The 24,854-nt window shown below is 48.3% G+C and overlaps 1 protein-coding gene across 4 annotated transcripts in view; it reads left to right on the top strand.

The window, feature by feature from the left end:
- Positions 1-24,854, top strand: part of SSH1 (slingshot protein phosphatase 1) — a 62,814-nt gene that overhangs the window by 26,559 nt on the left and 11,401 nt on the right. The window contains exons 1-12 of one of the 4 annotated variants that reach the window (XM_012529688.4): positions 391-689; positions 2,407-2,510; positions 7,158-7,241; positions 7,692-7,813; positions 11,662-11,730; positions 13,646-13,711; positions 15,447-15,641; positions 16,714-16,807; positions 17,720-17,848; positions 20,140-20,186; positions 21,633-21,779; positions 23,228-23,428. In XM_012529688.4, the coding sequence (XP_012385142.2) occupies positions 7,233-7,241; positions 7,692-7,813; positions 11,662-11,730; positions 13,646-13,711; positions 15,447-15,641; positions 16,714-16,807; positions 17,720-17,848; positions 20,140-20,186; positions 21,633-21,779; positions 23,228-23,428 (1,079 nt within the window). In that variant the 5' untranslated portion in view covers positions 391-689; positions 2,407-2,510; positions 7,158-7,232. Of the gene's footprint in view, positions 1-390; positions 690-2,406; positions 2,511-7,157; positions 7,242-7,691; positions 7,814-11,661; positions 11,731-13,645; positions 13,712-15,446; positions 15,642-16,713; positions 16,808-17,719; positions 17,849-20,139; positions 20,187-21,632; positions 21,780-23,227; positions 23,429-24,854 lie in introns of those variants that run through there. The other 3 variants (XM_004470181.5, XM_058281497.1, XM_071209828.1) reach the window with 3 other exon arrangements.

Genomic DNA, 24,854 nt, shown 5'->3' with positions numbered 1-24,854 from the left:
TTTAACTCAGGAACAAAAGAGATTGAAGCTGCCACGAAAAGACTTCCCCAGCTGTTTGGATGAACCAATTGTTGTTTGAAGTTTCGTGGGTTTTGGGTTGCTCTTTCAAGTTTTTGATGAGAATAAGTCGTAAGTGATCTGTGTCGAAACAGAATCGTTCTGAAAAAAGGAACAGGCTTGGTTGTAAAATCCTAAAGGAGGAGAGAGTCCCAAGTTTTAGGGGTAGAGCGTTAGGTGATGCTGCAGCTGGGCCGAAATGAGACAATCTGGGTCTTGGGTCGGCCCGATGGGGCTGGAAGGGCTTTTCGCTTCCCGTGGGTGGGAACAAGCAAGGATGCTTCTCATTTCCGTCATTCTTTATAATACTGGGCTCCTCAGCTCTTGAAACTTGCAGCACAAACGCGTGATCGTGAACGAAGGGAAAGGATGGTTTGGCAGTGCATGTGAGAGACTCGTGGAAGAAGTATTATTATGCGGAGTTAAGTATTCTAAAATAAAGCCGGTTGTCAGTCATTAAAGGCCTGGCTAAGAGAGGTAGAAAGAAGCCTTACCGTGCAATATTTGATTAGTTACTGTTTTTAGCATGCGGCTTTAGCCGTACAAATCGACCAGTTTTATTGCGAACTGGGTATTGCAGAAGATAGTTTTCCTGATTTGGGATGCTGACAACTTAAATGCTAGTTCATGTGGTAAGTTTTCTTTGCACCTGGACTTGAATTTTAGACTTAACAGAGGTTTTTTGTTTGTTTGGTTTTTGTTTTTTTTAAATTTCAGGATTAGAATGTTTAACTCTTCTAACTTTAGTCATCTGGGGCAAAAGTGATCTTTGCTTTGTTTTTATATTGCAGAATGCACCCTTATAGTTATATCGGAAATTAATTTGCCTAAGTCCATGTACAATAGTAATGCTTTTTCTTATAGATTTTCCTTTCAAAACATATATATTAATATATTATTTGCTTGCTTGAGAGAATTAATAATCTTTCTGCTTCTCTGTAATTTGAACTGTGATATTCTTTCACAAAGTTAATGAAAATTAAAATGCTTTTGAAATTACATGATAAAGTATAGCAGGTAGCCATTTTAACAAGCAAATGTTTGCTCAATATAGAAAATTTGGAAAATACTAAGAAAAAGAAAGAAGGTCACAGGTGGTTCAACTCCCCAAAAACCACTTTTAACTTTGTACTGTGTTTTCTGGGTAATTTTCTGAACTGATAGTATTTTTTGAATAATTGATAGTAATTAATACCTGAGGATTTGATTTTCTTATATACAGTCTTATTTTCTTAAAGCTGAATGTTTTTCCTTGATGGGTAAATCATGAAAATGCAAAAAAAAAAAAATCCAATTACAACTTTTTAAAAGTAAAGATTGAATATAGATGTTATTGCTAGTTAAAACGATGAAGGCCCAAGAGTCATCACACCAAGGAATTCCTTAGGGCAACGGTAGGTTTTCTCCAGGAACAGTGGAGGGAACAACCTTGACTAAGTTAAACCACAGGTCAGGAGCCACCCACTTTCCTTAAGATGCAAACACATGGTGAAAATGACATTTCATCTTTCTGGTATTTCATCAAGGGAAGGCACCCAAAATCAGAGAAGTTGCTAAAAGTCAGAGAATTAGAAGGAAAAAAAAAGTCAGAGAAGTAGAAACAAAGGTCAACAGCAATAATCTGAAGAATTTACCAAGTGGATCACCATCTCCTAATGAGAGAGCTAGCTCTGTTTTTAAAAGACATATTACAGAGCAATCCAGTTAAGTTCCCTGCAGGAAGGAGCCTTTGGCCCAGGGAAAGCCCATCGAGAACTTCGATGTAGTAGCAGAAGCATTATTTCACCACACAAACGCTTGAGCAGCAAGCTTTTAGCAAAAGTTCGGTAAGAGTACCATGCAAAAATCCTTGTAAGAGCCATTTTGTTCCGTGTGCTTTTTTTTTTTTTAAGATTTATTTATTTATTTATTTCCTCCCCCTCCCCCAGTTGTCTGTTCTCTGTGTCTGTTTGCTGCGTCTTGTTTCTTTGTCCACTCTTGTTGTCGTCAGCTACACGGGAAGTGTGGGCAGCACTTTCTTTCATGCTGGGCGGCTCTCCTTACAAGGCGTACTCCTTGCGCGGTGGGCTCCCCTACGCGGGGGACACCCCTGTGTGGCAGGGCACTCCTTGCGCGCATCAGCACTGCCCATGGGCCAGCTCCACACGGGTCAGGGAGGCCCGGGGTTTGAACCGCGGACCTCCCATGTGGTAGACGGACGCCCTAACCACTGGGCCAAGTCCGTTTCCCCTGTTGCGTGTGCATTTTACATGCCGTTTGTTCCCTCCAAGCTTTTCCTCTGCAGCATGCCTGTGTCCGTTTTCCTGTCTGAATTCCACTCTAACTGTGCTCTGGTTTTCTTCTTCCCAGCTTAAGTGAGAGCTTTTTCATGGTGAAAGGAGCAGCCCTCTTCTTGCAACAGGGAAGCAGCGCTCAAGGCCAGCGGAGTCTCCAGCACCCCCACAAGCATGCAGGTGACGGCTCTCATTGCTGCTCTTCACTGGAACGTATTTCCTGTGCAGTGGAGAAACCAGCATTGTCGGGGCTAAGCGGTTTGCTGGTTTTCAAGTCCAGAGAAGGCACAACACAGGTTTATTATGGCTGGGGCAGTAGAAGGCTCAGGTGCCTTTAGCTGGGGAGGCCCAGCATGTTTTCTGGGTGACCCTGGGAGCTCACTAGCCCTCGTACCGTTCGTGTGAGAGGTGAGGGGTCATAGTACCCTGTCTGGATGTAGAGGTTTCCTATGCAATTTCTCGTTTAAATGCAGACTTTACGTTAAAGTAGGACTTTTTCTTTCTAAATGAAGAAATTCACTTAATAAAATTCAAAACCCGGAAGGAAAACACTTTAAAATGTAAGGTTATTTACCAAAAAAATGGTTAGCTAATGGTTGGTGGTGATGTAGCACAGTACCGTGAATGTAATTCAATCTTGGGCATTGAACCTGGGACCTCATACATGGGCTCAAACCGCTGAGCTACACCCGCTACCCTGTGAATGTCATTAACACCACTGGATGGTATAATTTGAAAGTGGTCGAAATGGGAAAAAGTTATATATATATACACGTAACCGCAGTAAAAACTACCGAGAAAAAGTATAGCAGTCATCTTAGGTAATGGTTAGGTCCTAAAACTCCATCTGAGATGACTGAGATAAGGATTCCTGCTATCGTCTCTTCCTTCTTAATTTAAGGGTGGTAGGGTAAAGTGCCTGACTCTGAAGTCTAGCCTTGTACACCCCCCACATTACTAGCACCCCAGAGGATCCCTTATGCTCCTTGCTAGCAGGGAACCCCGAGGGGTAACCAGTATTTTGATTTCTACCCCTGAAGAAAAGTGTTGCCCATTCTGTACATTCTGTACGTGAGCATGTACGTGGTATCAGACCATACAGTATGCCCCTGGCAGATGCTTTAGACTGCGTTCTAGCCGGTGGTCCTCCTGACAGCATCCACCTTGGGTGCTCATAGTGTAGCCCCGGACACTGTCATTTCTTCGAGCATTTGGAAGCTCCCCTTTGGGAGATTTCTTTAAGAGCCTTTGATGCGCACGCTGAGATGCTGACTACGGCAGGAGGTCTTTATTCTTTAATGGTGGGTTTGGTTTTTGGAAATGGGCACAAAAGTCATAAAGTGGGGATCAAACTGAGTTTGTTTTGTTGTTGTTTGTGGGTTTTTTTGTTTTTTTCGGAGGTACTGGGGATTGAACCTGGCACACCTTGGACATGGGAAATAGGTGCTCAACCACTGAACTACATCTACTTATCATCAAACTGAGTATTAATTTAGGTCATAAAACAAACGACTAAGAAATGCCTATAAAGTAATAAGACCTGGTGTTCATAGGTGGCTTGCCTGTGAAACAGAAGTCAATCTGAAAAAAGGAATTCAAAGCATGTCTGTGTTCAAGTAAAGCTTTGTAACAGGCCAGTAGCCTGGCAGGGCACTTGTTGGACAGGCGGCACACGGTGGAGTGTCCGTGAGTTGGTTTTCAGAACAGGTGATACCAGTTAGGAATTGGGGCCAGTTTTCTTGTCACCTGTAAACATTTTGTTTTTGGACCTCAAGTTGTCCAGCCTCATTTTGGATCAGTGTTTAGGTTAGAATTTCATATCTTACAGTTTATAGCAAGCTCCAAGACTCAATCAGTATTTTTACAGATGGATATTTATAATCAAGATTTATGTCTCTTTTTTTCACATGACTTGTGAGAGCAAAAGAACCCCCCAGCCCCGCCATGGGTCCCTCATCTATTTTTCTGTTTGATCGTTGTTTTTGTTCATTGTTTTTGCTCCTTGTTTGCACACATTGTCTGCTTGGTTTTTTGTTTGTTTGTTTGTTTGTTCCTTGTCTGCTCATCTATTTTTTTCTTTAGGAGGCACCAGGAACCAAACCCAGGACCTCCCATGTGGGAAGTGGGCACGCAACTGCTTGAGCCACATCTGCTCCCTGCTCCTTTTTTTTTTGTTCTTGCTCATTATCTGCTTGTTTGCTTGGTTTTTTTTTTTTTTGCTCCTTGTCTGCTTATTGTTTTTTTGCTCTATGTCTGCTCATTGTCTGCTCGTTGTTTGTCTTTAGGAGACAACCGGAGCTGAACCTGGGACCTCCCATGAGGGAGGCGGGCTCTCAACTGCTTCAGCCACATCTGCCCCAGGTCTTTTTTAAACTAAGAAATTATTGTCCTGCAAAAGAGGCAGTAGGTTGGTTTGTCGAAATCTGGAGTCAGATTTAGCTTCTGATTCTGGTTCTATGACAACTTGTCTGTCCTCTGAGCCTCAGTTTCCTAATCTTAAACTCTTAAACTCATAAAACCATCAAATACTGATAGCGCCCCCAATGTTTTGGTAATGAAAATTATGCTCACCTAGTAGGTGTTTGGTGTATAGTAACTGAAATTATTATGACAAATACTTCTACTCTACCACGACTCTAAGCAGAACATTGGCTAGTGGTTTGGCCTGTTAGCAATTTAGCCATTGTTCATGTCTTAAGTGTAGCAAGTGGAACAAAGCGAATACTCGCACTTTGTTCTGTAGGTATAAAATGTCTCCTTCCTCTAATTCAAAGAATATTTTCTTAGTGTGTGTGAGCTAAAACCATTTTGCAAACAACCTAAATAAAGCCAATTCACGTCTCTCGAATGTACAAATTCGCGTCTCTCTCAAATGGAAGAAAGCCACCAGCTCGTTGGCTCTTCTGCCCTTGAGGGACGGGAGAGACGGTGCGCGCAGGCAGGAGGGGGGGCCACCGACTGTCCAGGTGCATCAGTAGACAACCCTGGGGCTGGGGCGGCGCCGCACAGCCCGGCCTTGTTCATCGGAGGCTTCAGGATACCGACTGCGGTGCGGGGATGCCGGAATGAGGTTTGGCATTTCCACCTGTCGGCATTCCCGCACCGCAGCCAACAACCCCACCGAAAGAAGTCCACCTCTGTGGAAAGCGGCCCCTTCCTTTAGGCATGTAGCAGGCAAGGAGTTGGTCTGGGTTTTCATGTGAGCAGCTCTCTGACTTGGGGTGGGCTGGTAGAAGGGCCCAGGCCAGTTAGGAAGAAGCCCAGGGCGGCCGAGTGCTGGTTACAGCGCAGGGGAGGGTGCTGTGCCAGAAGGGAGCGGGCTGCTCCACGCCCTCCTTTTATTGTGACCATCCTCTCCAAATCGTTCCTTCTGGTAAATGATGCCACCATAGGGGTTTTACACCGTGGAATCCTGTTGCTGTAGAGAACAGTAACAGGAGCAAGTTTCCAATGACCTGATCGCTCTCTGCGGTGGGAGGTGCAATTTAGACATCCTATGTCATTCCGCCTTAAAATTTTAAAAAATGCTTTTGCAGAAGGAGCATGCATAGTGCTTTCTTTTAGAGAATTTGAATACATGAGCGGTATCTATCCTTCTGGGCTTCCAATTGTGATCTACAGGGTAATTATTTTTAAAAGTAATTCTGTTTGTCTTGTTGCACAGAATCGTCACTGATACAGAGTTATTGTGAATTGTGCCTTGCATCTTCTAAATATCAGTCATTTTATAGCTGAACCTTTTTTCTTCAGAAGGAAACCCACGCAGACATTTTAGAAAGCGTAAGATAAGAGGAATGGTGTACTTTGTTACGGCAGCTCCCTCTGCTCTTTAGTTAGCCACTCCTGCTTGGGCCCAGGGACTCACCACCTGTAAGAAACTCCCCTGCCCTCACTGCAGCCCCACAGGCATCTCCTGGGTACCAGGGCAGCTGCCTCATTAAAATAACCAAGCAGGGGGAAAAGAAGGAAGGAGGGAAGGAGGGAAGGAGGGAGGGAGGGAGGAAGAGCAAATGTGGCAAAATGTTTAAAATTGGTGGATGTGGGTATTGGGAGTGGTAGACATATGTCGGAATTCTCTTTATAGGCTTTGTATTATTTTTGCAACTGCCCTGTAAGTTTGCAGTTATTTCAAAATTTAAACTTTAAGGAAAAAGAATATGTAATTTTTAGCAACAAAAGCAAAACTGGTAGCCGGTGGTATACTTTTTTCTGGGCCGCCCACATGGAGCCGCTATCTAGAGATCATTTAAACGTTCCCCTTTCCCTCCCTGGTTGTAGAGTTTAATATCTGTCCCTTAAGGAGAATGCAGAAGAGTTTGGTGTTTCGGTTTTTTGTTTCTTGTTTTAAGAATCTTTTTAGGAGGTGCTGGGGATTGAACCTGGGACTCTGTGCACGCGAAGCAAGCGCTCAACCCCTGAAAAATGGCGTTCATTATCCCGGTCCCAGTCCTTTTGATCTTGGACTACCTCTTATTCCAGCCATGCCCCTACTTCTCGCTGCCCCATCCTGCAAAGTCATGTTTGCTTGATTTTTCTCTAGGCCTCTCTGTATTTTCCAAAATTTGAATTAAAAAATCCCTTATTGAAAGTATTTCAGAAATTTTTAAAAAAATTTTAAACATGGCAACAAGCTATATATCTTATCCATTCCTCATCACAGAATATTCGAGAGTGAAAGCGAGATAAGTTTTTGTAAAGCTCTTCCTGTGATATGGGTAGAGGAATTTTAACTTGTAAGTCTTCTTCCAGGCCCTGAAATCAGCCTCTCAGAGATTTCTGCCTAGAAAATAGAGCACTAACCTTTTAAACCTTTCTTTCGTCCAACAGGTGACTTGCCCCAACATCTTCAAGTAATGATCAACCTTCTACGTTGTGAAGATAGAATCAAGCTGGTAAGAAGAGATGAGAGTGGCAAGTTTTATTTTTTACTTGTGATATTTGTTGGGTAATCATTCTTGAGCAGTGGGGGGAAAGCTTTTTACATTATAGTAAATTCTCCCAAGTTGTTCACAAAAGCCAAAGCCAGATTTGTTCCTCAATCACCCAGAAGGGCCAGCAAAAAGCGGTTTCAGGCTCAATGTTAGTGTGTGTGAAACTAGAATTTTCAGTCTCTGTTTCATTTATTCACTCACTTGACAAACTTTGGGGGTCTCCCCTGGGCCAGGCTCGATCCCTGGTGCTAGAGATATAAATGAAACCTGACTCCCGCTATCAAGCATTTCGTCTTAAACAAAACAAAAAAAAACTTGAAAGAAAATTTTTTTTTCACCTTAATTCCTAAACTCACAAGGGGGAAAGGCAGAGAGTGGTAGAAGTGGGGCTCTGAAGGCAGCCCGGCGAGGACACGTTTGCCTGTTCCAGGCTGTGCGCCTGGAGAGCGCGTGGACGGACCGCGTCCGGTACATGGTGGTGGTGTACAGCAGCGGGCGGCAGGACACGGAGGAGAATATCCTGCTGGGAGTCGACTTTTCCAGTAAGGAAAGGTGAGTCCGGCAGGGGGGTGGTTCCCTCCCTGGATGGAGTCACTTTTGGAGAAAGGGTCCCACGGTCCCGTCCCCGTGGCAGGTGGCGGTGGGCTGCTGACGCCAGCTGGGAGGGCGCAGGCCAGGCACAGGGGGCGGGTGGGCACCGTGCCAGAGCCAGCCCCTGCTCGCAGGTAGCTCGGCGCCTCCTGGGATTAGGGCTTAACACCAGGTGCTCGGAACCCAGAAGAGGGTTGCTGCGCCCAGGAGAGCTGCCCGAGGGGTGACAGCAGTGGTGAACGTCCTTGGACGAGCAGGAGGCCCCCACGTGGGGAAGGGAGGCCGTGGGATGGGTGGGCCTGCGTTCAGGAGCTCCCTGGACATGTTGGCAGCTCCTTGGCCAGAGGCTTCGAGAGGGGCCTGGAATTTCCCAGCACCTTTTTGGAGGCCGCGTTAGTTATGAGATGAGGGTGGACGGCCCATTTTACATCTAGGCTAGAATTACCGCGTCTGAGATGGTTGCAAAGCGTGGATTTGTCAGAACGAGATTAGGGTAGCCGCCCTTCAGTCATCGCTCATTAGGATATGCACTTATTATGCAGGCACGTCTTTTGCCTTCTCCCGTGGGTGAGGCATTGGGCCTGGCCCAGGAAACGAGGACGCAGAGGTCCCGCTTCGCTGACCTCTCAGAGCCTGCCTGCTCGCTGGGGAAGGCAGCCGTGCCCAGATACCTGGAGTCTGGGCACAGTGCCAGAGAGACGCTGGGGCTTTTGTGAGACCCCGGGGGGGCAGGGGGCGCAGGGCATAGAGGGGGCAAGCCAGAGGCTTTGGGGAGGGCGTGGGTTCTGGGGTTCCGTCACTGAGCATCACAGGCTTGGCCTTTGGGCCCAGAGGCACGAGGGCATCGGCGGATGCACACGCGCACCCCAGGTTCACGCTTCACCCCGCCGGCAGGTACAGGCCCGTGCTCTTATCCGCACACACACCCTTCCGCCCGTACTTTCCTCCCTTTGTCTCCCCTCTGCACCCCGGCTTTGGTTTTCCCTCTCCGTGCGTGCTCCCCCCTCGGCCCCCCATCTCCTCCCTGGCCTCTGAGCTGGCCTCACTCCTGTTGGTGGGCACCAGTCCCAAGGCCAGTCCTGTTCTCCTGTGTTGGGGGGAGGGGTCGAGGAGCTACAGGGCAAGTGGGGGGCTGGCGGGGAGCGGGAACTCAAGGGCCTTCCTGTCATCAGGCTGGGGGCAGCCCCCCTCTGTGCCGGGGCCGTCGTTCTCCTGCAGCGCCCCGCTGCCAGCGCCGGCCGCCTGCGCCTCCCTGCTTGGAAACGGAGCCCTGGTCCTTAGCAGAAGCCTTTGGCCTGCTGAGAGCATGGTGGGCTTGTTTTTCTAAATTCCTGCCATGAGATTTTTATTCCAAAAGAGAGAAAGCTGAGTTTTGTCCCCAAAGGGTAATGTCAGTGAGTTCCCAGAGAGAGTCCGAGTGTGGTGTTGAAGGAGATAGCATTGGCTGCGGCAGGCTGGTGACTTCTCCTGCAGGGTTTTATGTCTACACACTTTCTTGGGAGACCAGAGCAACCACTCCCCGTGCTCGATCTCGGCATTATTTTTTGTATCAGATTCAGGCACGTTTAGTATAAAGAGCCCTCCACCCATGTAGTGTCTTGCAGTCTGCAAAGAATATTTATAAGTGGGATCTCAGGACAGCCCTTTCTTCTGCTTGGACCTTGAGTCTTGCCACAGGCCTTTTCCCATTGTCCAGGCCCCAGGCACTTGGAACCTGCGTTCCTCTCCTGTGGCTGCCCCCACCCACTTCATCCTTTGTGGCCAGTCTTCTCTAAATTAAAGACCCAGTTTTCCTAACGGCATATGCCTTCCTTGCCTCCCTCAATATAAACCACCGGCCCTCCTCCATTGTAAAAAGCTTGGTGTTCACTGCTACAGGAATACTGGAAACTCACAGAAATACCCAGTGTGGGGACATAGGGCATTTACGGAGCTGTTATAGCCGCTTCGTGGTCCCTGGTCCGTGTCCTCGCCTCCACTTTGAGACAGTGAGAGTCAACTCCTCAGAGCCCAGCATGGTCAGCCTCTTCCCCATCTCTGGGTTCAGCGGAGACCAGTTTGTTCATTTATTTATTTTTAAAGATTTATTTCTCCCCTCCTCCCCACCCCTTGTCTGCTCTCTGTGTCCATTCGCTGTGAGTTCTTCTGTGTCTGCTTGTATTCTCGTCACGCGGCTCCAGGGACCAATCCTGGGACCTCCCGTAGTGGGAGAGAGGTGCTCAATCTCTTGCACCACCTCAGCTCCCTGATCTACCATGTCTCTTATTGTCTCTCCTCTGTGTCTCTTTTTGTTGCGTCGTCCTGCTGCACCAGCTCTCCCTGTGGGCCAGCTCACCGTGCAGGCCAGCTCGCCACATGGGCCAGCTCGCCTTTCCCAGGAGGCCGCAGGTATCAAACCCTGGACCTCTTACATGGTAGACAGGAGCCCAATCATCACTTGAGCCACATCCACTTCCCGAAGGCCAGTTCCGATGCCTCCTTGTTTCATGACTCCTCGGCCTCTGCCTGCCCAGGAAGGGTCCCCTGGCGACATTTCCTCCACAAGCAAGCCGGCTCTGGGCTCCCTGAGGCTGCATTCCTTGCAGCCCTCCGTGCCGTTTTCGCTCTGGCGTGGGCGGTCGGGGTTGAGGAAAGGATGCGCTCCAGTGGGTCTCCACGCCTGCCCACTACATCACCAGGGCCCCCCCGACCTGGGCGCTGCTGGGACTCCACGTGGTCCCTTGCCTCTTCCTGACATGGCCTAGGAGCTCCCGGAGCTCTGAGTCTCGGCCTGCGTTTCATTTTGCAGCTCCACAAAGGAAACCCACGGGGAAGGGGTGGGACCTGAGAACTTGCCTCCCACAAAAGGCTTAGTCTCCTTTCATCTGAAGGGCTGGAGACGAGCTCCCCCACAGAAACAGCAGCAGAAGGGCAGAAAGCGTCCTGGGGCTGGCGGAGCCCTGGGGGAAACCTGGGTCCGTGAACCCCGAGCCCCCGCCTGCCGTCCAGTAGCTAGCCGTGGGAGCATGAGCGTAACATTACTCCCTGAGGGGGCTGTGAAGCAGCAGCAGAGATGTCAGTGTAAGATTCCACCAGGATGGCAGAGCTGGCCCTTGGCACAGGCACAGAGGTTTCTCACAAGACAACTCTTTTTCAGATGCCTGGAGGGTTTTCATAATAATCCAAGGAAACCCTCTGATAAAGCCCTTTCTCTCCTTCTGTGTCTCTCAGTGGCGCCAGTCTCTGAAGTTGTTCAGTATCATTTCACTCTTAGGATGGGCAAAATAAAACCAGTTTCAGCTGCTGTTTTAAAATGACAGCTACACAGAAGGTGAATCCCGGAGGTCCGAAAGTGAATTCCGGAAACAATATCAGCAGCCCCTCCTCTGCCATCACCTCAGGACAAAGGAAACTGGGTTGGCTGCCACCACTTTCCGGGGTACCCCTGAGTGTATCCAGCCTGCCTGCTGCACGCCAGCCATCAGCGTCCTCGTCCCCTGCTGTGCTGTTGGTGTGTGGTCAGCGGGAGCTCCTGGTACCCTGGGAGCCTCGGCCAAGACCTGCGTCGATGGTGACGTGCTCACCCCAAGGTGCTCACCACTGAGTGCCCTGCGAGGGCCTCCAAGCAGGCTTCACAGGGCACGTCCCTTCAGGGGTCCCTGGCCCCGCAACCTGAGAGCTTCTCTGAGACGTGAATCCAGCAGTCTGTCCTAGGTCGTGTGGGGTCCCCCCTCTGAGAGCTGGAAAGGCTGGGCTAAGAGCAAGAGAATGGGAAGACTGTTTATGTGGGTGGACGCCAGCTGTAGTTGTCTTCTCTTTCCCCCACCCAGTAAGAGCTGTTCCATCGGGATGGTCCTTCGGCTGTGGAGCGACACGAAAATCCACCTGGATGGAGACGGGTAAGGAGATTTTTTGTTTTTTAAGATTTATTTTATTTACCTTCCCTCCCCCCCACCCCCCGCTGTTGTTTGCGCTCGCTCTCTGCTCTCTGTGTCCATTCACTGTATGCTTTCTGTGTGTTCTGCTCGTCTCCTCTTTAGGAGGCACCAGGTACCAAACCTGGGACCTCCTGTGTGGGAGGGAAGTGCTCAGTCACTTGAGCGACTTCAGCTCCCCTGCTTTGTTGTGTCTCTCATTGTCTTTCCCTTTTGCATCTCCTTGTTGTGTCATTTTGTTGCATCAACTCACCATACCTGCCCAACGTGTCAGCTCGCTATCTTGCTCGTCTTCTCCAGGAGGCATCAGGAACTGAACCCAGGACCACCCATGTGGTAGGTGAGACCTCAGTCGCATGAGCCACATCTGCTTCCTGAGTTTTGTTTTTTTTCTTAAGGTATTTTTCATTTTGGACTTTGAAACACGAGTTGGTTTGGGTATCCCTGGGTAATCATTAGCCACAGAAGCATACATGATATATTGATTACATTTGGAGAAATAATATTGCCATCATAGGAGCTGCACAAGGAAGCGTACATTTTGGACGTTCCGTAAGGAGATTGAGGTCATGAAATATCAAAGAGAGTGCATCCTAGGAGATTTGCTGCTGAGTATAGTTCAAGAGAAGCAGTAGAGGAAATGATCTTCAGACGTTTTCCTTGCTCTTAAATAAGTCCTCACTGTGTGCCGTCCATGGGGCTGGCCCTGAAAGTTTACAGATGAATGTAATACAGCAGGAGCCCACCGTCTTTGAGGGGGGGAGACAAACTGCTGACAGGTACAACAGTGTTTCAGGTGCCACTTTGGAGACTGTGAAGGAGGAGTTAGTCATTTTGGCCTGGACAGGTAGGCAAGAGCTAAAGGGCTATCTGGGTCTGGCATGCATTAGCTCCCGGGGAAAATGCTGGGAGAAGTAGAAAGAAGCAGAACAGGAAATTAGCTCTATACTGGCGTTACAAACAGGCAAAAGTGTTGCCTCATCAATAGGATTGGGTAGGGAAAAAAATCAAAATGGGATTTTTTGAAGTGTTAGAACTATGGGGGAAATTTTCCTTTGTAAATTTTGTGTGCCATTAATATATTTCCTGTACAATTGCACACACACACAAAAGATAGGGTATGTTTTTGTTTCCTAGCTGCTAAAAAATAAATGCTATGCCATGTGTTGGCTTAAGGAACAAATTTATTGGCTCACAGTTTTGAATCTAGAAGTCCAAAACAGAGGCCTCAGCAAGGTGATGCTTTGTCCTTAAAGAGGTGGCATTCCGGGGCTGGCTGCCGGTGGTCATTGGGTCCTTGGCTTTTCGGTCACATGGCGACGTCCTCTCCTTTCTCTTCTGGGTTCCGTTGACTTCCAGTTTCTCCTCTGTGTAGTTTTCTCTGCTTCAGCCTCCAGTAATGGGAAGAGGCCTGACCTCACTCAGTCGGGCCACAACTTTACTGAAAAATAGTATCTTTGAAAGGCCCTATTTACAGTGCATTCGCATCCCCAGGAATGATTAAGAATAAGGGCATGTCTCTTCTATGGCACATAATTCAACCTTCCGTGGGTATATGGAACTGTTGGGTGGTGGCACAGTTGTGGGAAGGTCACGGTGATGCTTTCACCTGCCATCACGGCCCCCACTCTTTGCTGGGCTCTCAGGTTTTGGTAGAACTCCCATTGCTGGATGAAGAACAAGTCTTCATCATTCGAGAATGTTCCCTCTTTGCTTTCTTCCTTGTCTCCAGTGTTGTGGGCATCACAGAGAGCAGGAGACACCCTGGTCCTCGCAGTGCCCAAGTGGGCCTGCTCCCGTCCTCCCCCGTCCTCTCCAGCTGATGTGACTAGAGGATCGGAGTTCTCACCACGGGCGTCCTTTTGTTTTTTGTTCTTAGGGGATTCAGCGTGAGCACAGCAGGAAGGATGCACATCTTCAAGCCTGTTTCTGTCCAGGCCATGTGGTAAGTACACTTTTAGGGACCTGTAGCTCCTTAGAAACATTCTCCTAGCAGACAGCACGAATGGGAAATCCCCGTCTGCCAAGAAGCTCATTTACGTACATCTCCAGCTCCTGCTGACAATGCCAGTCTAACCTACATTCATTCATTCATTATACCTGGGACACAATAGACACTGAGCCTTGGGGGCGGGGGGAGGAGCATGTAAAGAGGATGTAACTCCTGTCCTTGTGAGATTTACACACTCTTGAGAGAGGTGACTGTAAACACATGAGAGACAGGGCCTGGGCAGGGTGCCCACACACAGTACCAGACGGTGGGATACATACTGTGGGGTCCTGGCCCTGGGTGGGGCAAGGCCTCCCCGTTCCCTGCTGTTGGGACGAGGTCGCTGTGGGCAGAGGCTGCGTTGGGTGAAGTAGGTCCCATCCACAGCTTGTCGTAGAGCCTTCCTCTTCCGTGGAGGGGTGCACGGACGGTGGGTGCAGCCAGCTCAGCACAGCAGTCAATCTTGAATCATCTGGAAAAGACTCCAGAGAGATCTGTTGGCATCTGCTCAGTGGCTCAAAATAATTACGTTTTTCTCTGGGACACTGAGAGTTATTCAGAACTCAGCAAGTTGATAGTGTACTTCATTTCACCTTCTCTCTGACTCCACGCTGCGGTCACTTCAGGGTCATTTGGAGGGAAAATCATGAAATCATAATTCTCGGACAATGAACCAATAGATGTCCTAGATGTTTCTTCAAGTCCCCGGATAATTTTTTATCTCTTTCAGCCAAGTAAAAAATATGCCCAAATGTTTTCCCAAAAATTCTGGACCAGAACTAAATTTAGTAAATATCCAGCTCAAGTTTATTCCCTCAATTAGCCCAGAGATAGGACAAATATGTAAAACTGAGAGAAGTTAAGTGGATTGCAATACTTTTTATATAACTTTTGAAACATTTTCTTCTCTTTTTTTTTTTACTTTATTTTGAAATACTTCCAAATGCATAGGAAGGTTGCAAAAATAGCAATTTTTAAAAACCTATTCCAAGAACTCCAGTGTACGCCCAGCACAGACCACAGCTCCCCCACCTGGTAACACGTTGTTGAACGAGTTTCTGGATCTCTGCCTCCATTTCAAGGCTTTGCTCTTCCTCTCTTATTTGATACCTAGTTCACCCCACTCACTGAGAAATTTTCAGCCTGTATTTTTGTAAAAAGAGGTAAAACAAGAGCGACTAAATCAATCATTAGCACTTACGTTTTCAGTGTTGCTTCTTCTGCCTCCACTCAACTGCTCCAAACTTGTTCACTTAGTTCCTGCAATTTAAATGAATTTTTAGAGCTCGTTTCCCTAGGAAATCTAAGCACCTAAGCTATTAGAACATTGATGGGTGGATGGCCTTGGAAATTAAGTTTGGGGGAGTTCAGCGACACGTCTCTTTCCTGCTGAGTGTCAGGGTTCCTGGGTTCAGCAGCTCTGGAGTTAAATGATGGAATTAAAAATAACAAGTGAACCAACCTGATCTGAGAGTCTTGAAGTTTATTGGTTTTTTTTTAAGTTTTTTTCCCTTTCCCTTTTTGAAATAGGTGAGGAATGTTCTGTCCGCTCTTAGACTCGTTGCATGTGTGGCTGTCCTTCTGCCTGGTACCCCCCATAGACCCTCCCGTGTAAGAACAAGTACAGGCAGGAGGCCTCTGTGGGCCGCGCTTCCCCCCCAGGCCTGACCCTCCCCTCCTCGCCCTGCAGGTCGGCCCTGCAGGTCCTTCACAAGGCCTGCGAGGTGGCCCGAAGGCACAACTACTTCCCCGGGGGCGTCGCGCTGATCTGGGCCACCTACTATGAGAGCTGCATCAGCTCCGAGCAGAGCTGCATCAACGAGTGGAACGCCATGCAGGACCTGGAGTCCACGCGGCCCGACTCCCCCGCCCTGTTTGTCGACAAGTGAGTGCAGCACTTCCTCCGGCGCACGCACAGTGGGCTGTGGACGTCCTGGGCCATGGACAGCCGGCCTCGTCCACGCCCGCTCTGAGCCATGGGCACCCGGCCTTGACCACGCCCACCCTGGGCCATGGACAGCTTGGGCCATGGGCAGCCGGCCTTGACCACGCCCACCCTGGGCCTTGGACAGCCGGCCTCATCCACACCCCTCTGGGCCCTACCCGAGTCTGCATCAAATCCCTTTGACTGAGGGTCGCCTTTCCCAGAACCAGCATCTAAAGCAGGGACTCCTAATCTCAGGTCCATGGTTCATCTTTAGTAAGGCAAAGGGTCTATGATCCCCTTAAAATGATAGGCACGTTTGTGCACTTCTGGGGAACGGGCCCTCCGCTTCCACCAGATTCTCAAAGGAATGCACGACCGACATGTTTCGTCGGCTCCTTGGCAGTGCTCTGTGGTCCTGCCCTCCCTCTTCAGGTTGCCAAAGACCTTATTTCCAAAGCCTCTTCCCCTGCCGTTAAGGGAGTTAGGAATGTGATGTCCTATTCCCTTGGCTACGTAAGCACAAGCCCAGGACAGCCTGCCTTGGCAGCCGCCGTGAGCCACGAGTGCCACGTGGCGGCCAGCAGCGCCTACACAATCTGTGGCCGCGGCAGTCCCAGCCTAGTTCACAAAGGAGGCTATTCTGTCCTTCCCTCTTGGCTGGGACCCCTGAGCGTTGTGTTCCCTTGGGACCCTGCGTTTTAGGAGAGGCCTCAAAAAGTCCTGAAAGAAATGAGAGCAGGCAGGAAGAAAGGATGGTCGTCTCTGAATAGTCGGAGGGTGCTCAACCGCTGAGCTACACCCACTCCTCTGATCTCCGATTTGTTGACTCCTGTGGGAGCTCTATAGATGGAGCAGGTTTTCTTCATTGCCTGTCCCTCTCTCCTGGCCCACCCCCAAGAACATACTCACCAAGAAGTTAGCTCCTCAGGCCCAAACCACACTGTGTTTAGACGCAGGAGCACCTGGCCTGTCAGCTCTGACCTGTGGCCCCCTGTAGTTCTGTGCTTTCCTAAAGGTCGTTCTTTTCCAGGCCCACCGAAGGTGAAAGGACCGAGCGCCTCATTAAAGCCAAACTCCGAAGCATCATGATGAGCCAAGATCTGGAAAATGTGACCTCCAAAGAAGTAAGAGCTTCCCCTTCTTGGCAGGCCAGAGGTCAGAGGGCATTCCCTAGGCCTGTTTCCAAAAGCGAGGCCGAGGCATGCCAGCACCCATCTGCCCGTCAGCTCCCAGGGGCCTTTCTCTGCCTCCTGCAAAAGCAGCAGGGCTTAGTGGACAGCTTTGCCACTTACCAGCCATGAGACCTTGGACCTCATCTGTAAGACCCTCACTGAGATACATCAAGTGCACCTAGAGGCATTTATATATTAGCACCCTGTCCTCTTCTGCTCAGCAGCTTCCACGCACCTTGTGCTGTACTTCAGATACAACGAACCCTTCTTTCTCCTCATAATTACAACTTACTAGCTAGATCTAAAGCTTGGATTGCTTTCCACTGGCCTTTTAATGTTTTCCTGGATCACATTTTTCTTTTTTCATTTGCTTTTTCTTCCAGGAATACAATGAATTATAATTAACAGCTTTCACTAGATGGACCTAAGAAGTTGAAATTGCCATTTTAAAAAGGCATATAGTCTCTTCATTAACTGACAAGTAATTTTTAAAATACTGTGATAATTTCTGAAGCAAGATGAAACTGATTTGGGCACCAATTTTAGCACTGATATCTAATTGTAAAAGTTTAGCTATTTTAAATTCGGTAGAAAAGGTCCCATGGGAATCAAATTTATTATTTGAAATAATAAACTTCCCCAGTCCGATGTACTTCTAAGTGGAGTAGCCTGAATTCCCATTACTCACCCATGTATGAAATGCATGTCTCTGTTTGGTCATGTGCTGCTTTTGCGGGGTGGGGGGGAGGCAGGGAACACCCGTTTTTTAAAATAGCCACAGTTCATGTCATGGCTTTAGCTCTTTGGAGGTGAACAACTGTTTTCTTTAACAAATCCTTTTCCCTACTATTTCCCATTTCACAGATACGTAATGAATTAGAGAAACAGATGAACTGTAACTTGAAAGAATTCAAGGAATTCATAGACAATGAGATGCTCCTTATCTTGGGACAGATGGACAAGCCCTCCCTTATCTTCGATCATCTTTATCTCGTAAGAGGCACAGCACATGCGGTATCTGGTTTGGGAAACATAAATCAGATGTTGATTACTTGGCGCTTGCAGCAAGTCTGAGGGGAAAAGCAGGCACAGAACTTTGGTTACTGGAGCCTCCATCTCGACTCCTAAGGGAGTTCTGCTCTTTGACCCTTTCTCTGGCCTGCAGCCTCCTGGTCTGCTCTCAAGCCAGATGTTTGAGATGTGGCTCCCAGCTGAGCTGTGGGGAGTTACTTGAAAGCTCTTTGGCATAGTCAGCTGGCAGTTATTTTCAGGCGCGCTCAGCCCTTTGTCTTCCTCAGTCACTAATACAGAGGCCCCATCCACTTATCTCCAAATGGTCTGTGGGCTTTTAAAACCCCACTTATTAAAGGGATTATACTTGGGAGCCCCTGAAATGCAGCTTTCCCGCTGTGCTCGTCCTGGCAGCCACTCCCATGCCGTCGTCCCAGAAACGGCCCCGGCAGTTACGGAACTAGGGGGTGTCTGTACCAATTCTCTTAACTAACCTCCATCTCTTGCTCAGATTTTGATAGTGCTGCAAATCTCCATAGAAGGCATCTGGCACATTCCCAAAATCAGAGAAACAACCTAGAGGACGGCACATTTATAAAACTAGAGAGGCAGCGTGGGGTAACGAAAATCAGACCCACCAGGCCTGATTTCCCATCTCTCATTGGGCAAGTCCCTTTACCTCTTTTTTGTCTTCATCCAATTACTAAGATATATATTTACAGCACTGTTTGCAGTTTCTATAGGCAATAAATAAATGGTAAACCATTATTATTGGAGAAATTGCTTGCTGGGAAAGTTGAAGTTGGCTGCTGAAGACATGAATTTGGCTTCTGCTTGTAGAAACAATTAATAGTTCTCCAAATGTATGTATTTATATCTCTTGAAAATGTAACTAAATATGTAGATTTGAAGCTGGGGAGCACCAGGCACTCATCTACCTCAGAAGTAAATGGCTTTCCCAGCTGAAGGCACCGCCCTCCTGAATCTCTCCACTAGGGGGCGGTCATGGCAAAAAGGCCGCTCACCGCCTTAGTGGTGCTTTCCTTTATTTTTTTGGTGTGGTTTGGTGCTTTATGTCACTTTTTCCATGAGAGATACTAAAGGAATTTTATGTTTGAGCCTCTCCCTCAAATATGAAAATCCGGCTAGGACCCAAAGCTTGCCAGCTCATCTGGGCCTCCTGCAACTACAGGGTCCCTTGGGAAAGGAAGTTTGTAGGGAGACTAGAATGTGTCCTTTTGCTCTTTGTGAACTCTGTTCTTTGCACTTATTTCCTAAAAACAAAGTGACAATTTTGCCTTTGTTTTGTTCTGTTTTGCTTTTATTTCCTTTCCATGTTCTTTGTTCAGGGAGGGTTTGTTTTATAATGATAACCATTTAAAAAGTATTCAATTAAAGCGTGGTAGAAATTTTGGAAATATAACTAAGTCTAAAGAAGAAAACAAAGTGCATTCCTAATCCTTCAAATCCAGAAATAGTTACTGTTAACATTTTGGTAGATTGATTTTCCCATCTTTTCTCTCTTGTATGCATATAGTGCTGCTTCTTAAGAAAGGGGGAAAGGAAAGGAAAACATTATCATATAGTTTTGTATCCTGTCTTTTTTTTTCTGTCACTCTTTTCATTATGTGGTGTTTCCCCATGCCATTAAATAGTCTCCGAATTTATGACTTACTTTAATAGCTCCATCATATGGATCTGTCATATAATTTATTTTACTAATTTCCTCTTCCTGCACTTTTTGGTTCCTGCCACTCTGTTATTACAAATAATCGTAAATATCCTTGCTCATAAATTTCTGTGTGAATTCTGATTATTTCCTTAGGATAGCTCTTTGTAAGTGGAATTATTGAGTCAGAGGGTGTGAACCTTTTTAATATTGCCAGAATCCTTCCCAGAAAAGGTATAATGATTCCCACTTTAATTAGCGGTGTGTGAAAGCACCTCTTTCCTGAGTGGGAAGCTGTTGGTCATTGCCTCTGGGTCCAGGATCACTCTGGATTCTTAGGAAGGGAAGTGGTGAGACTGGGAGCAGGCTTTCCTGGACCTTCTCCTTCACTAAGGCCTGGGGGCCTGGGAGGGCGTCCTTCTCCTCCTTCCCTCCCTATCACACAGGGAACCCACCCCCGTATCAGCCTCTTCCAGTTCTCTGAGGCCAAGGGCCCATGAAAGAACGTCCCCCCTTCAGGGCTAGGGCAAAGCACGCCTCTCCCATAGGCAGCTCTTACGCTGACGTGTGACACTCACGGGGGTTTGTGTGATCTGTCCCCCAGGGCTCTGAATGGAATGCATCCAATCTGGAGGAACTGCAGGGCTCAGGGTGAGTCTGCTCCCCTCGTCTCCCCTCGTCCTTCCAGGCAGCTTAGCCATGCACGGCCCCACCGCTCAAGTGGAGACCCCGTGCCGTCTGCCTTTAATTGCCTGCACGCGGGTCTCTGGAGTGGCTGCCGGGGCCGGTTTGCATAGCTAAACAGATGTGCTTCAACATGCCACGTTCTGAATAATTCATGGGCTCTAGGTTTTTGCTGGGGTTTTGTGCAATTGTGTCTATCGGAGAACATTTCTAAATCACACTCCAACCCGGTAGGACAGGCTGGATACTGACGAAGCTCTAAGTTCTTCCCACTGCCTCCCTGCCCTGCAGAGGTGGTCAGGATCCTCGCTTGGACACGGACGACGACCGTCCTGCCAGTGAGCAACTGATTGCTGGGCCACTCCTGGTTGTCTCTGAGTTTGTGCTTTGGGACCTGGTGGAAATCTTGCAGAGACTTGGTACTGGCCAGAAATATATGCCTGTCTTAGTCTTGAAAGGCTCAACTGCAGGGGAAAAAATGTTTCAATCTAGACCTTCGAGAACAGATGTCTGGACATTTTTATTTTAAACAATACAGCCACAAAATCACCATTCTGTGGGTCTGACATGATGGCATTCTTGAATTACTACATTTTAAAAATCAAGACTAAACAAATCTTAAAATATCTCTCTAGAGCTACTGGTTAAGATGTGTTCTTTCAACAGAAACTGTTCTTAAAATATAGAGCAATAATACTGTGTATTCTGTCCATCTTACTAGGAATAATGATATTTTTTAAAGCTATTTTTAAAGCATTGGTAAGTATTCTTTCGTGGAATCTCTTTAAGATACTTTCTCACTCCTGAAATTACTCTGGTCCTCTGAAAATGGAAGTATTAATTCAGGGTTTTTTTATTATATTTTTTTACTATATAGATCACAAAAAATAATTCAGTTTAAGGAAATACAGAACTTGGGTTAAGAGACCTCAAGAATTTATTTTTCATTTATTTATATCTTCTTATTTCAAAAGAATTTAAGGTGATTCCCAAGGACATAAATAACATATATTCTATTTTTAAACTATTTAGAAGTAGAGTCTGTTTTTTAAAGCCTCTGTATACTCAATAGTTATGAATTTTTAAGTTTTAAAGACTTTAGAAATTTATTTAATATATCTAGTTACCTTCTCAGAATTAACATTGCTTAGCAATATCTTGAACTGATTTTTCTTTTTGTCTTTTTATGAAGAAATTTAGCTTTTTAGTGAGAATATATTCTCATCAAATAGAGTAGAAACTATTTTAAAAGTTACTGCTAAGCAAAAACAACAACCTTACAACAAATATATATCCTTTATTAATGTTTTGGCATCTTTCATTTTTTTCTCTGCCCAATTTTTTGTTATTTCAGTTTCTGGTCATTTCTCATTCTGATTCTCCAAATTTGTTTTTTATCTTTTCCCGCTGCAGTGTTGACTACATTTTAAATGTAACTCGAGAAATAGATAACTTTTTTCCTGGCTTATTTGCATATCACAACATCAGAGTCTATGATGAAGAGACTACAGACCTCCTCGCCCACTGGAATGAAGCCTATCATTTCATAAACAAAGCCAAGTAAGTGGATGGAGACACGAAGAGGTCTGGGAGTGGGGGGAGCTCCGTGGTTGCGTGCCTGCTTCGCATGTACCAGGTCCCCGGTTCAATCCCTGGTACCTCCAGAAAGAAAAAAGGAACAGGTCTGATGGGCATTTGCCAGGTGGGCAGAGATTCATGGCAATCCCAGACACAGAATCTCTGACCTGAAGCGGCTTTGACATTTCACCTTCGGCTGCGGGCCCCACGCCCCAAAGGGGAATTGTTGCTGGTCTTTTCCTAACAGAGGCCGTAAATGAGCTTGTTCTCTCCCACCTATTCCTGACCGTGACATTCAACCCCAATTTTGTCCTCAGCCCTGGTTCCAGGCAAGGATCCCAAAAGAGGGCTCCTGGGAGCTCTACCCCTGGAGCACCTTTGAGCCTGCTTTCCCTAATGGAATCTGCTCAGACAAACATCTGGGCTCCTGGCCACCTTCCCTGCCTAAATTAGTGCCATTTTCCTATCCGGACAGACCTGTCAGAGGCCGTGAGCACCCCACTCCCCCCCTAGCCTGTTGACATGTCCTTCCCAAATCTTAGTCCTCTTGTGTTCCCAGGGGACAGAGTCAGAGCTCCTTGGACAAAAGACTTAAGAGTGGCAGTCAGGAAGAAAAGCAGACGTGGAAAGGAATTTTAAGCACAGGGTACCGGAAACTGGAGCCTGCTCCCACCTGCAGGCAGGCTGCTTCTAGCCTAAACAAGCAAGCTGCTGGGACTCCTTTCTCTACAAATAATTTCAGAGGCGCCATCGGTAGCAGCCCAGGATATCTTCCTCCCTTTCTGGAGCAGCTGATACTTAGAGAAGCTGTTCCCTGTCTGGCCTTATCTGTGGAATCAGCCGCTGCCGGGCCAGTCCCTGCTCCTTACAGACAACCTCAGCAGCCCATCCTCTTCCTTTCTTTTCCTCGTAGTCGGAGGAGGGGGGGTACAGCCGCTTTTGCCCCTTAACCTCCTGCCTGACAAGTGTCTCGCTCTCCTGAGGGCCTTGCAGCTCTCGGTTCACTGACCCCATTTTTTCACAGTACCTCATTCACCGACTCTGTCTGCCACAGCAGCGGAGTGGCTTTTGCAGAAATCTCTTCAGCTGCCCAAATGCTTCCCACAAAAGGTTTTTTTTGGGGGGGGGGGTTCCTAGCCTGTTTCAAAGAAGACTCCCATTTTGTCCCTGAAGGCAGCGCATTTGTGGAGCGAAACTTGGACCAAAAAGGACAGGTTTATTTTGATTTCCCATTGTGTGCTAATGGATTTTTCAGTCAAGTGATTTCCTTTAGTGGGTGTGTGATCCGTCTGCTCGGTAAACATTAGGACAAGGGGGAGTCTGGGCACGGAGATAACGGTCAAGTTTAAAAAAAAAAAAAACACCTCAGGTAAAACTTCTGAGAATGCAGTCATTTAAGATTTTAAGCCCTTTCTACCGCCCCCCCTCAGGAGGAACCATTCCAAGTGCCTGGTACACTGCAAAATGGGCGTCAGCCGCTCGGCGTCCACCGTCATCGCCTACGCCATGAAGGAGTTCGGCTGGCCCCTGGAGAAGGCCTTCAACTACGTGAAGCAGAAGCGCAGCATCGCGCGCCCCAACGCGGGCTTCATGAGGCAGCTGTCGGAGTACGAGGGCATCCTGGACGCCAGGTGGGCACGCGGCGGCCGCGCGGGCTTGGCAGCGGAGGGCGCAGACCCTGCCCCCCGGGGAGAGCCGGGCGGGGAGGGCCGGGCGGAGGAAAGCAGCCGTTGTCAGGGCTTGAGGAGTGGTTTCCAGGAGGGATCTGTTCTGATTTGGTTGGCGCGCGCGGAGCCTCGTCCTGCTTCTGAAGGGAACCACGCCTGATTCTTAACCCGACTCGCGGCCCCGTGTGCGACATGGGCGCGCGTGATCTCCCGGCCGTTCTTCCAGCGTCTGCTCCGTGCAGGGCCCTGTGCCCACGCTTCACCGGGTGCGTCGCGGGGTGTGCCTGGGGACTGCGGGGCGCGCTCGGGGACTGCGCCCCGGGACAGCAGGGCGCGCCCAGGGGCTGTGGGGGCACGACCTGGCCCAGCTGTGCCACGCCCGCAAGCTCACTCCTCTCCCTGAGCTGTGCCACGCCCGCAAGCTCAGGCCTCTCCCTGAGCTGTGCCACTCCTGCAAGCTCAGGCCTCTCCCTGAGCCGCAGTTTCCTCTTCCAAGTAAAGAATGACTAATACTCACCTGATAGGTTGTTGTGCAGTTTCCCTGACTACCCAGGTGGGTTTAACTTTACAGATAAGTTGGCACCATGCAAAAACTCAATAAACAGAGCTGTTGTTTTATTTAAATCTCCAATCCCCACCCAGATCAGTGCGATGGAGAGGGTCTCCCCTTTTCACAGGTAAGGAGTCCATGTTGGGAGATGAATTTGCCCCACATCACTCAACCAGTGGACGGCAGAAGGGCGACGTACAGCCAGGTCCTGCGCCCCGAGATCACCTGTGGCATGCCAGGCTCTCCAGATGGAAGCCAGTCTCTGGGGATTCACTGGCCCCCGGCCCCCTTCTGTTCAGTCTCTGTACAAAAGCAGGCCTCTCTGCTTTATGTCTGGAAGGAAGCCACGGCCAAGTCCACCCTCCCCTGCTGGTTGGCTTCCTGGCCAGGTTTGGGAAAGCAGGCGTGCCCTGGCAGGATTGAACGACGTCCAGGGAGCAGCTCTGGCCATCCCTTCACTGTCACCCAGAGAGGGGCTGGAGAGATCCCCAGGCAGGGCAAGGAGGACGGAGGCCAGCTCGCCTCTCCCTTAGCCGACCGCTGCTCACGGCCATCCGTGCCCTTTGCCCTGGGCTGGGCGCTGCAAGGAGGTTCACAGTGGCACACCCTTGACCTTGAATTGCAGCCCAACCTCAGGGCCACCTTGGCCTTGCCTGGAACGTGCACGTGGAGCAAGTAATGGTGACTGGTTGTGATACTCCCCTGCTTTGGAGAACTGCAGCAAATCCTTCCCTCATGCTATCCTTTCATTTACTCTTCTCTTCCTTGGCTGACTTAACCCTCACAAGTCCACAAGGTTGTATTGCTCTGGATAAGGGTCATGGAGGTGACTTATTTTTC

Source organism: Dasypus novemcinctus, chromosome 19 (genome assembly GCF_030445035.2).
Source record: "Dasypus novemcinctus isolate mDasNov1 chromosome 19, mDasNov1.1.hap2, whole genome shotgun sequence".
Taxonomy (NCBI): Eukaryota; Metazoa; Chordata; class Mammalia; order Cingulata; family Dasypodidae; genus Dasypus; species Dasypus novemcinctus.
The sequence above is the reverse complement of the archived record's forward strand: the minus strand, read 5'-3'. Positions and strand labels throughout refer to the sequence as shown.